Source organism: Pteronotus mesoamericanus, unplaced genomic scaffold (assembly GCF_021234165.1).
Source record: "Pteronotus mesoamericanus isolate MK-2021 breed Mesoamerican mustached bat unplaced genomic scaffold, CSHL_Meso_final scaffold_651, whole genome shotgun sequence".
In the NCBI taxonomy this organism is placed as follows: Eukaryota; Metazoa; Chordata; class Mammalia; order Chiroptera; family Mormoopidae; genus Pteronotus; species Pteronotus mesoamericanus.
In genome coordinates this window covers 13161936-13175215 of record NW_026555325.1, presented here as the reverse complement: position 1 = coordinate 13175215, position 13280 = coordinate 13161936, and the positions used below count along the sequence as shown (strand labels likewise).

Here is a 13280-nt window from a genome sequence, read left to right as displayed (position 1 = left end):
ACTAGGTCATTTCTTGAACATCTCTTGACTCCTGGTTTGTCATGTAATTGCTTTTCAACTGAACAGGAGCTCCCTGACACCCCACCCTTCCCAGCAAAGAGCAGAGGCAAACACAATCATAAGCGATCCGCGGCGAACTCTGCGGTCCCCAACAGGCGGGCTCCCTCCTGGTCCGCAGGGCAGCCCCCAGGCTCCCGCACTCACCCAACCCCGAGGGCGGCTGCCGCAGCGGAAATACACACTGAACACGGCAGCGAAGAATCTGAAGAACAAGGTCCAACTCTCCACTGTCCCCCTACGCACACACCAACCTGCCTTAAAGCAGTTGAAAGAAAAAAACAAAACAACCTTCTACCTTCTGACTTCTATCACAATGCTAAAACCACTGAAATAATCTGTCTGCGCTTGGATCTGAAAATCCCTCTTCAACGCCTCACCCACCACCCACCTACCCACTGCATGTCCGCTCTCTGAGATACGTTCTTCGAGTAGAAGAAACCAAAGAGAACGTTTTGGGGAAAAAAAAAAACTGGTCACGAAATAAGCCTTTAAAACTCCGTTTTAGTATCAAGCTTCTGCAGGAGCGCTCTATTTCTGGCTCAGAAGAAGCAGAGCATGAAGATGAGTTGGGACTAAAAAGAAAACAGCAAATATTTACCAGAGGCGATTTTAACCTCAAATCAATTATAAAACGTGCAAAGGAGAGAATGGCATTTTTCATTTAATCATAGGAATGTGAACTACAAAGTCTCAGGCACTGCCCTCTGACACTCACATATGGCTTCCAGAGAGTGAATTACAGTAACACATAGAGGGGCATCTCGCTGGAAATAGATGAAGGCAATCTTGCACATAGTCACTTGCCCACACTAAGAATAGATGTCGGCCAAGTGACAGGCGGGGGTGGGGAGCTGTGCTGGGAAACGAGAAAACCCCCGCCGCTCACACAGTTGTTGCGAGGCAGGACCAAGCGTCCCCATCGCCCCTCTTCCCCGTGCGTCCCAGATGCCAGCAGTGGCAGAAAAAAGGAGCAGGCCCTCGGGCCCCGCTCTTCCTCTCCATTCTTCCTTACCGTTTCTCCATCTGTTTAGCTCCATCTCCAGATGCTGGATAACATTCTTCAAAGTCTTGTTTTTCTCTTTCTCTTTTTCATATTTCTTCTTCCATTCTTCCGCTGTCAGTTCCAGGTTCACAGAGACAGTGTTCTTGATAGTCTTAGCCCTGGGGTTAAAAACATGAGGGAGAGAGACTCTGAGCACACCTATGAGCATCAGCTAAATCGTAAATACATTCCCTTCACATCAAAAGACTGGAACTGGGGGAGCCAGCGGGGCCCTGGGACTCTTAACCTACCACCTTTCTCCCTGCGTGTATTAACAGCACTGCTTACTCCTAAGGCTCCAAGCTCACCTTTCCCTTTTCTCCTTTACCTCTAAATCCAATGGATTTTCATTCAAATTGTCTCTCAGGGTCACCTCTTTCTCTGTTCACCATCCCCATCTCAATCTGTGTTCTCAGCCCTGACTTATGATTATAGCCTTTTTTCAAATATTCAATATTCTCCTTTAAGAATCTTCACACCACTGCCAGATTCCCCTTCTTAAAGAGAGTTTCCTTTCCATTCAATTAACATTTATGAAACATGGCACATACCAAGACAAATGAGACGAGGTCTCTGGCCACTTAGAGCTTGCAGTTTCTCCTACCAATGACACACAGACTGAAATAATGCAATCCACGGTTTCTCCTACACTATCTAGAGTCATCCCTGATGCACGGAACACAGGTCTGCACGAGCCCCCTGGGCCAGGCGGGGCACCGAACCAGCCCGGGCAGCCTGGCCGGGTGAAACCGCGGCCCCCCGCTGAGCAGCCCCCCTCCCCCCGCCGCAGCCGACTGTTACCTGGCGGGGGGCGGGCGGGGGGGGGGGGGCGCGCTGGAGGGCCACTGTGCTCAGGTCGTCCCACTTCTCAAGAAAAGCCAAAAATCGAGATTTTTAATTTTATCTCTGAGTTTATAACAATTTTTCAAAATAATGTGAGACAAACAAACATGTCTAGAAGCCACCAATTTGCCTTTTCTAGCACAGAGGTGGGGTGCCCTGCTGGGGCACCTGCTGGTGTGGGGGTGGGGGTCACGCCACAGTGGCTGTTTAGACAGTAACTCGAGGGGGCAGCTGGTGAGAGCACAGGCCACGGCAGCTCCAGCTTATTCCAACAACAGAAAACATAGCTAGCTACGTGGAGAAATGAACATATAAGCAGGTATGTCAAATCAAAAAGTAAATTGACTATGGCAGAATTCCACTTATGACTTTCTTTTTAAGAAGGTATAAACTTCATTTAAAGGATGCGATACCCCGTTTTATTTGCTATTGACTTTTTCATTTTAAACTCCCACTATTTCTTGTACTGTCACATTTGCTAGCACTATCTGATGTGTGATTCAGGTTAATTACTGTTGTCATCGAATGACATTTTGGATGGGATTTCTACTTCAGTTAAAGAAATTCAACAGTCCTCACCAGCGCTACAGATGTCGTTCCAGAAATTAATTCCTAAAGCAGACAACTAAATAACCCAACTGTCAAAAGAGGAGTTAAATGATTTCAATGGAAGACTGCACTTAAGAATTAGTATAATTCTCCCTCACTGTTCACTGCAGCTTGAGGCTGCTGTCCCCAGAAGTGCTTCAACTAATTTTTCAAACAGCAGCAATTTTATTACCACTTTAAAGTCTAGGCCAGGTTGACGCTCTCACCTCTCCTTCTCACATCCTCAGGCGGTGCCGTGGACGCCTCTCAGATACAAACACTGCAGCGCCCATATCAACTCAGTGAGTCAGAAAGTGAAAGATAACCTATGGCTCTAAATGCTTATGGACCTTTAAGGGTACACTTTGACATTATTAATCTTACTTTTTAAGTCATAAAGAGTCTCTTGATGATCTCTAATGATACGAGAGAGAGAGAGAGAGAGAGAGAGAGAGAGAGAGAGAGAGAATAGACACTCCGCTATCCTTAGGCATGTTAGGCAGAAGTACATTTTAGTGAGCAGACCCAGCAGGGTTATCACTGGTGCAACTGGTCTTCATTTTCAAAGTTCTTTTCAGCTGCTGTCCAGGAAATTAGTTTTGTTCTACTTCTGTAGTAATCAGGGTCCTGGCAGGAATCAGAGGGCCCACTCAAACTGTATGATTTGGGAAGAGTTTAACAAAAGTACGGGAAGGGTGTTGGGAAATGACGCAGGATGATGCGTATCCCACATTAGCTATGGGGGCAGCCATTACCACCCTTAGGCTGAGGGGGCCCCGAGGGAGGGGGCCAAAAGAAAACTGCCCACTGGGAGCAGCAAGAGCCATTAGTCTGGGGACACAACCAACCTGAAGGGACCCTGCAGGGAAAGAGTCAAGAAATTAATACCCTGACCTCACTCTCTTCTATCCTTCTGCCCATGTTCCTCCCTCACGGGTCAAACTTGACTGGAACTTAGAGGCAAGGGAGGCCATTGTCCTTGTCCAAACAGGTCACTGCCCCAAGGCCCAGAGCAGAGCAGAGCAGAGACAGCACAGAAACACTCCAGAGGAGCAGAGGGAGGACATTCAATCCAGCTCCTATTTGGAACTCAGAACGTTGGTGGGAAGCCATGTCCCATGCCACCGCCCTGGAATTCATTCACACCTCGCTAGCCACCAAAGGTAGAATATGAAGAAATCAGACAACGTTGAGAGGGAAAGATGTTAGTTCTCCTAAAATTGTTCTACAGATTTAAAATAACCTCAAATAAAATCCCAGAAGGTTTAAATGTGGGTATAGAAAATAATAAGCTGATTCTAAAATTTATTAGAGAAATGAAAAAAGTCAAGAACAGCAAAGATAATTTTGAAGAACAAAATGGAATATCAACACATTATTAAATCAGAGTAATTAAAAGTAATTTCAGAAACTTTGGAATAGAAACAGAATCGATTACCCAGAAACACTACTCAGCTATATAGCCATCTGATTTACCACAAAGGTGCCCATACAGCACAGCAGGAACAAACGGTCCTCTCAACATATGGTTCTGGGTGGGGTGATGACCTTTACCCACTCCCCCAATATCATATAAAAATTCTATTCCAGAAGGATCACACACATACTTGAAAAGTAAAACAATAAAGACTCCGGATGAAAATGGAAGAATATCTTCCTCAAGACCCTGGTGTAAGCAAAGATTTCCTAAATAGGACATAAAAGAAAAAATATTTGACTTCATTAAAATTTTAAAACCTCTTTTCATTAAAAGTCAACATTAAAAAAGTTCAAGCATAAGCCACAAAGTGGGAAAAGTGATACACAATACATAAAAGGACTTAACCAGAGTAACAGCTGTAGGTCAGTAAGAAAAAAAGCAGACAAGCAGTGAAAACCTGGGCAAAAATCTGAACAGGCACTTCACCAAAAAAACGCCAAAAACACTCAAAAAACTATTTTTTGGCCAACCCAATATATAACCAACAGAAATGATGATATTTGTTCACCTAACGATATGAAAATGACATTGGTTCATATGAAAACCAATGTCATAGTAACTTCATTTATAATAGCCTGAAAATGAAAACAAGTCAAACTCCATCAACAGCGGAATGGATATGTATGTGCTTGTTATAGTCATACAATGGAATACTATAACTATTTTTAAAAAAAACAACTACTAGTACACATAACAAGGTACCAAATTTCAAAGGTACAATATTGCATACAAGAAGCCAGATACAAAACAGTATTCAACGATTTTATTCACATAGAGTTCAAAGGCAGGCAACAGTAATCTATGTTAAAAGAAGCTAGTATGATACTTACTCTGGAAAGCTGGATATTGACTAGAAGGGTACAGGGGAGAGGATTCTAAGGTGGGTTGTGGTTCATGTGTATATACACGTGTAAAAATTTACTGAGTTGCACACTTAAGTTTATGCACTTTACTATAGGCATGTTATATTCAATTAAAAATAAGTTAAAAAAAATAAACTGATGAAGAAAAAACCCAAGTCAGAGAATTTTTAGATCACAGAATAAATTAGCATAACTAACGGCAATACTAAATTTCCATGTCTAGAGTTATTTTTTTAATAGAACAAATATTCTCTCATCTAGGATCTCAAAACAACCTTGCAGAGTGAATGAGTTTGAAAGTGAATAAAGTGTGTCTCAGTCCCTTATTCCCCTAAGAGACCTAGATTAAAAGGATGCTGAACTTCTAAAATCCCTCTGGCTGTTAATCATAAACTTTAGGAGAATTTAGAATAAAGAGCCTCACAATTAGGTTTTATCTAATTTCGCTACTCATGAGACCCTTTCGTCCTGCATGAAGGTTGCCATCAGTGTGGATTAGGTAGTGAGCTGCTGTTTTTGGCTTTGTCCACTTTAGAGCGAGTCCAAGTGTCCTCGAGCTTTGACACTCTGTGCTCATTTATTTTGGAATTTGCCACAGACTTGCTAGCTGTAATCACACTAAACAGCATTATATCTGGACTCTGTTCAAACACAGTCAATCATCATGGACCCTGGGCACCCACAACTGCACATGGACACAGTTCAGGGTTTGTGAGTGCATGCACACACACATTGCTCAGCCTTGATTCCAAAAGAATTGCAGGCTTTCAAGGAAACACAAAACTGGCAGGGTAGCAGAAATTAAGAAATGTTCTTCATAATTTTGTCTAGCTGAACTTACATAGCAATAATGATACCGCCTAGCCCTGTAGTTCTGTGACACTATCTGCTCAGTATAGGAAAGCAAGCCAGTAATCCACAGGGGCCTTACTCTGCCATGAATTTACTGCTCATTCATCATACTTATGAGTCAATGGGTCAGTCTCACTGTGATAACATTTGATTAATCCAATGTGACCTGATCACTCACAAAGCAGCACAAAAGTATCTTAGGTATTCACTTCCAAAGACCTTCAGGTTCTTCACCCAGAGGCTCCAAGCTGTTTACAGAAATAAATGCCTGTTCCACAGCTACAGCCATAGCAAACGCTGAGTAAAATCCTAACCAAAGGCTACTCAGGAAAAGAACCTTAATTAATCTTAGGTTTATAACCTAACAGCAAGACCCACTTAGCACAAATGAGCCAATTCTTGAGGGTGTAATTATCAAAGATCCATTTTGCAGTTTTCTTTGTTTCAGCTCGCTGCAGAAACACCACTTAAATAATATATAATCTAGATGTGCCCCAAAATCTTCTCCCAGTAAGGAGGAAAGCAGGACCCAGTTTTTACAAGACCCCAAAGCTAATGGATGTTAACCACCTTTGAAGAAGACAAACCAAGCACAGCGGAGGCCACGGTGCACCTTCCGCCTAAATCCCCATGCGCAGACAGGTGCGCCAGAAAAGGATGCTCATAGGCGTGTTCCACTGAAGAGCAGGAGGAGGGAGACACTGCCTCCCTGCCCAAGAGCAGCATTCTGGGCTCCAGCACCTCTAGGTCCCTCTGTCACTGAGTGTACAGTGTACATGTTCAGAAGCATATGCCCAGGCTTCTAAGACTGCTGATCGGGTCCGTTCCCACCACCTAGTTTAAGCCCTCGTACACGATGACACTCTGCAGGTATCCTCGTATTTTGGCAGTTGCATCAACCCTGTTGAAGAGGGGAGGTCCTAGAACCACTTGGTTCACATCACTCTGCATCCTGATAAATCCCATCTCCACTTAATTCTTCAATAATTGCCTTTACTCATACTTTCTGGCCATAGGCAGTCCTAAATGATATACTGACTATATATCATTGGAGTTTCTTCTACTCACCTTGTCCTCCATGGAGGAGCCAGGAAGATGTTTACTCTTTGTACTTCCCTATCCTCTTGTTTTCAACATTTTCCTTTCCTCTTCAGGTGTTCAGGACAGTACTGGCATTTGAACAGGAGCAGTAGACAACCCCACACCGTCAATGGTGTATGTGTTAGATGGACAGACCAAGACCCTCCCACTGTGGGGAAGAAGGCAAGCAAGCACCCTCTATCAGCCAGGGTTCCCCAGAGAAACAGAGGCAACAGGATAGACATATATAGATGATGGGTGCAGAGAAAGAGAGATATCATGTATACATACACACACACATATCCTATGACAGATAAGATATATCTTACATTTCTTACATTTATCTGTCTATCCCTCTATATAAAGACCTGGGCTCATGTGACTGTGGAAAATGGCAAGTCTGGGAGCCATGGGCAGGCCAGCAGCCCAGAAAATCAGGCAGGAATTGAGACGGCAGACTCAGGGCAGAATTTCTTCCCTAGGAAACCTTCATTTTTGTCCTTAAGGCCTTTGGCTGATTCCCTGAGGCCCCAACCCTGTTATGGAAGGTAACGTGCTTTACTTATTTTAGGTCTTCTTTTAACTGAGGTAAGGTTGGTTCCCTACATTATTTAAGTTTCAGGCATGCGACATTCTAATTCGACCTCTGTATACACTGTGCTGTGCTCGCCATACCAAGGGCCTCCGCCTGACCGCGGGCAGTTGACTCCCACTACCGTTTCACCCTCCCTCTACCCCCCTTACCCTCTGGTAACTACTGATCTTTTGTCTGCTTCTGAGAGTGTTTTTTCATTATTTTTGTTGTTTATTCATTCATTTTGTTGTTTTATATTCCACATATGAGTGAAATCATACGGTGGTTGTTATTTTCCAGCTGACTCATTTCACTTAGCATAATGCCCTCAAGGCCCATCCATGCAGTCGAAAATGGCAGGATTTCTAATGTGCTTTTACTTAAAGCCAACTGATGGTAGATGTTAACCACATCTACAAAATACTTTCATAGCAACACCTCGATTAGTGTTTGATTAGATATATAATTAAATAGTTTTATGTGTCCCCTACAGCCTGGCCAAGTGGGCACATAAAACTGTCAACACCTTTTAATTTGCTGAGTCCTAGTTCCCAGACAAAACACCTAACCTTCTTCTGGAAACATGACTGCTAAAGGACACTTTCCCATTTACTGGTAAGGTCATTTCCCTGCTTGTCAGTGGGGGACATAGGAAAAGAGAAATTAAGTTTTAAATTTTACCTTTTGAAAAGTTCTAGTCCCCCAAGAAACATTAAGAAATGGCCAACCTGGATAGGAATCTGGTCCCTGCGTAAACTGACCTCACCCACAGTATCTCTCTCCCTTCCAGAGCAACAATTAACCCTAACGGCGTTTCAGCAGCAGGGCCCCCCACAGGGGGTGCTGAGTTTCTCTTCCTTGTATGTCAAGAGTCTATTCAAGCGTTTCCATTGGCCAAAGTGCTCACTCTAGCCCTGCAGGGAACTTGTTATCATTATCTGGCAACAGGAATTTTGCATGCACCCCCTCAGGCCTTTGGTTCTGCCTAAACCAGCTGCCACTGAACTGAGCCTGTTACTAAAAAAAAAAAAAAATGTACACACCAGGAAAAAAAAAGAGAGTATTACTTTCCCTGAATTATCGATTCTGCCACATTCCACATACAAATAAAGCCTTTAAGTTATTCATGCTGGATCAATCAAAAGTCTTGGTGCCAAAGATGTGCTAATTCTCTAAACTGATTGGTCTGCCCCCCTCAGGGCTCCTTTCTCCCTCGTCACCACCCCAAATGAAGGTACGTGAAACAGACTTCCAAGATAATTGGGTGATTTCAGCTCATACTTTTAAAACTTAAAGATATCCTTTTCATATGGTGCTATAAAAGTACTTTGGAAGAGTAATTAAAGACTAAAAAATAAAACGCTGTGAGCCAGAAGAAAAAAAGATCAATGGAAGCGTTCTAACTCGAGTGCCCTGTCCCTCCGAGCAGGAAGCGCACAGGCAGCTTTCCCACAGAGCCCAGCTCTTTGACTCTCTGCTGCCTGGAAATCCAAGTGCTGCCTCCTCAACTGAATTAAACACAGAAAATGGCCTCTACTTCTTCACTAGCACAGTGCTGGGCATTCTGGGGACTAAAGGCGGCAGACCTGACCAAACAGGAGAGCCAGGCCTCATCGCTGAAACCAAGAAACAGAACGGTAAATCTTCCCCATTAAATTCCAGTATCTAGTCTAGCATCTGGGAGAGTGCTGACTAGAAAGCTGCCCTCAGGCCCCTCTAGACTCTACCTTGTTTCCATCGCTTCAGAGGATAAACTACTGTTTTATTCAGAGCATCAATACAGTATAGCCTAGCAACAAACATGGACTTTCTTCCTGTACTTGAAAGACCACATAGGAATACGTAAGGAATCTCATGCTGCCCTAAGGTTTGGCCATCCCTGCAACGAGAATATAATGAACACTCGTTACACTGAATTTGAGATGTGCCCAGCAGTCTTTTTCTGAGTTCAAAGTGCTTAATCTCATTAGCTATCAGATGCCATGTCTAATCCGATGTTCAGACTCAAGTCTGCTGTGTAATTGGGTTCAATGAGTATATTTAACAATAAAGTATGTATTGGCCCCATAGAGAAGTTAGATATCGTAGAAGAATCCATTAACCAACCTGGAGACAGAGGAAAGGGAACAAAACTTCATACATTTCTCAGTACAGCCTGGAAAACAAACCAGATCTAAACCCAACCAAACTTCTGAACACAAAGGTGTCACAGTTCAGCAAGTGCCCTGAAGTTCTACAGAATCCTACATAATACACATTAGATTCCTCTGTTCATTCATTTGATAAGCACTTATTCATTGATCACCTAGTTGTGTACTAGTTGTGCTGGGTGCTTGTCGGGACAACCGATGTCAGTGATAACCCTAGTCCCTGCCCTCATGGAGTCCCGTCTCGAGATGACTCTGATAAAAGACTACAGACCAACCTAATTCACTTGAACATATAATTGACATACCTTTTATTTCCTGGAATCCCAAATAATTAGCAGTATTTATTTAATCATTCATTCTAGGAACTTAAGTCTAATTCTACTTCATTTAATCCTGTTCATTATATCTCAGTCCTATCCTATACAATTACTGTGATGTCCCCAAGCCTCATTACAATAGATTGTTGAAGACTGCTGAAGGTGGAGGAAAAGGAGAACTTGCAATCACGAATGCCTATTGTAGGCCAGCCCTTGCGCTAAGTAAAAACTGAAGCAACTCATTTAATGGTTCTCAGAAGTGGGTGTTATTATGTATCTCCCTACAGGCGAGGAGACTGAGGTTGACAAAGAAGTATGAGAGAAAGAGAGAACAGGTAAGTAGCAGGACTTAGCTTCAAAACTGGAATTACTACTGACCCAGAGGCCTACGTTCATCAAGGTTCCTGATCAAGCATCGTGGATGTAAAAGGCTATACAAATAATACAGTGTCCACCCTATGACATCCTACATCTTTAGTCATTCACTGGCTGTGTGGTCTCAGGAGGATTACTAGGAGGATTTTGACATGACAGGTACATGACAGGCCCCCCCAAAAAGTGCTAGGGATAATGACGATGATAATGATTAACTCACTAAGATCAGAAGAAAGAAAATAACCATTTGGACTTGTACCTAACACGCTCCCTACAGACAGCCGCAAATGCCCAGTAACAGTGGCAACCTTAAGAGAGAGAGCCCAGCGTCCCAGGATGACTCTGGCTTGCAAAGACTCAAATGATGTTTATTTTGCAGGTAAGAATTTTTTAAAAGAGGCGTTTCCTTTTATATGTGGTTTGCTCAAACATGTCTTCAGAGGAAACTTAAAGCTAAAGTTTAAGAAACCGGGGGAGCAGGGCAGGCAGGATGATCAGCATAGTATTCCGTGTTTCCCATAAGCAGATGCTGGTTTGTAAGCATCCTGTGACCCTTGAGGAAAGAAGGTGCTATCCTTCTGCAGTCCATTGAGCTAAGCATTTAGCTAATCGAGGCAGTGATTTGAGAGGAAGTAAAGGACCCAAATCTAGTTTAAAAGATATATTAGTTCTACAACATTTCAGTGTAATTATTATTTATTTAGACATCCCTAAATACTGTGCCATGACTATGTAATTCTATGTTCTGCTGAGGGCTCAGGAAATGACTGGGGTTTAATGCAGTTTCAACAAGCCACAGCAATTTCCCATACAGAACGCCCACAGCCATCGGTCCTTTCTCTAGACATCTTAAACTATTGCTCGGGTATAACCAAACAGCATACTCCCAAGAGGGAAGCAGAGGGAGCATTCTGCGCACCCATTTGAAAATGAGGTAGCTAAAGCCCACAGGGAACTGGTCACTAGCCTAAAGATCACACAAGTGCTCAGAACTGAAGGGAATGACAGCAGTGGAATCTACATCTCCCAACCTGAGGTCCAGGCTCAGCCCAATGAACACTAAAGATGTTCAGATCGCCCACCTCCACAGCAACCAAGCACTCTAGGAACTAGCACCTGAGACAGCCATGCTAAGAGGGTAGGGCTGAACTCCTGAAACTGAGGGACCCTGACTGTAGGCGGTTGGGCCTTGGGCAATGGGGAGGGGTGGGCTAAAAAGGAAAGGACCGTACGAACTAACCCACGCACGTGAACACCGCTTTAGGGTTACTGAGGCGTCCCTGCTACCTACCACTAACAGCTAGGAAATCTCATTTGAATATTTTGAAGGTGAGAGGATGGCTCCTCCTATCTTTCCCCTTCTTCAACATATATTCTGTACCTCCTACCCCAGAGTTTGTATGAGGAGTCCTTTCCCCCATTTTAATATTTATGCAGTGACTCTGCATTCATCTAAGTTTCTGGTTGTTCTATCAGCACCTTTGCAATGAATCTCAAATACTGGAGAGTCAAAGGTGGTTACCAATCTTGAGCTATATACACTTGAAATACTGTGAAATTGAGAGTCAGACTTAATTCCATTAAGAACAAAAGTAACACTCCACTGAATTACCAATAATCACATCTATAGTAAGTCTGAGTGTTATTTTTTTGGATTGGCACATTCCTGCCCATTATTTTAAAACATAATTATTCCTTTGGCTTCAAGAAGTTTACAGCTCACCCGTTAGATGCAATTTAGTAACAAGCTACTTGCCCCCTTCACCCTATTGCCCCTCGGACACGCCTACCACCTGTGACCCAGCTCAGAGCATGGGGAACAAGAGACCACACCCACCTTTGTCCAAACATCAGTGTTGATTTGGTCTCAGCTTCATTGAAGACAGAAGGAGAACAGCAAATAACTATAGTAGTTCTACAGTTCCCACCCAGGGAGTCCTGAAGAATCCGAGTCATCTTGCTGTCCCGATACGGCACGTGTGTTTTCTATTTAGGAAGAAAAAGTATTGGCTGTTACAACTCATTCCAGAAACAAAAAACAAAAAAACCCACAGAGGCGAGCAAGTTAGTGATGAGGACACTGAGTCATGTGTCCTCACATGTTTCATGTGTTTGAAACATGTGTTCTTTGGATCTTGCCAAAGTTCAGCATGCCATTCTGGGACTGGGATCACAGGAAATTAGCATTGCCATTCACACATTTTAGTGGACTAGGTCTCCCAGCAAGCAAGGTGTCCACAACCAAGACTCCTTCCGTCCCTCTCCAGGCAGAAACCGGCAAATCTCTGGAGTGTGTGGAAAAGAGCATGTGGACCCAAAAAGGCAACTTTTCATAATATCATTTAATATATGGGGACAGGATCACTTACTGTCCCCTCTGCCAAGGCAGAGATCACGTTTCCAAGAGCAGACAAAGACTTATTGATATTTTTAGCTTCGTCGAGAACAGCTCCCTCGGCACCAGTTTTGCTGACCTACGAAAGAGAAATCAGTGAGCTGCACAGTACAGCAAAAGCACAGTAGAAAATTCCAATTCACAGGAGGGCGGGGCGGGGGAGGGGTGAATCCTCCTGGAATGCAAGGAAAAATAAAAGTAAGTAAGAATCACATTGATAAAACCTTCCCTTGTGCCTGAGACTGGGGATTTGTTCTCTCTCGTTGTCATTTTCCTCTCAATTAGGTTTTAGGGGAATGGCTGAAATGCCTCAAGTGGTGGAGCTGCAGATGCTTCCCCGGGGGACATCCATCCAGGAAAAGCAGGCTCTGAAAGCGCTGTCTCTCTGAAAATGCCGGCCCCGGGCCCTGGGACACTGAACCGCAGTCGCCACTGCAGACAACCCTGGGGAGGCTTTAAGAGGAAACTCTGTGTGGGCCACAGTGAATGGACATATTGGGGAAGCATAAGCTATAAGCTCCAATTTCGGGCAAAAGGAGGTGGTGGGGGTGGCTGTCCAGACTCTCTCTTCCTTCCCCACTTACCCATAGCAAGGAAAAAAAAGGAACAATTATCCAAAAGAAAAAAACTAATTTTTTTTTTTTTGGTCATTAACACAACT

General features: G+C 43.6%; 1 protein-coding gene across 1 annotated transcript in view; it reads right to left on the bottom strand.

The window, feature by feature from the left end:
* Positions 1-13280, bottom strand: part of KIF5C (kinesin family member 5C) — a 145378-nt gene that overhangs the window by 57971 nt on the left and 74127 nt on the right. Inside the window, exons 9-11 of the mRNA XM_054562730.1 lie at positions 12594-12698; positions 12062-12210; positions 1073-1221 (exon numbers count right to left, since the gene is read on the bottom strand). Coding sequence (XP_054418705.1) covers positions 1073-1221; positions 12062-12210; positions 12594-12698 — 403 coding nt within the window. The remainder of the gene's footprint in view (positions 1-1072; positions 1222-12061; positions 12211-12593; positions 12699-13280) is intronic.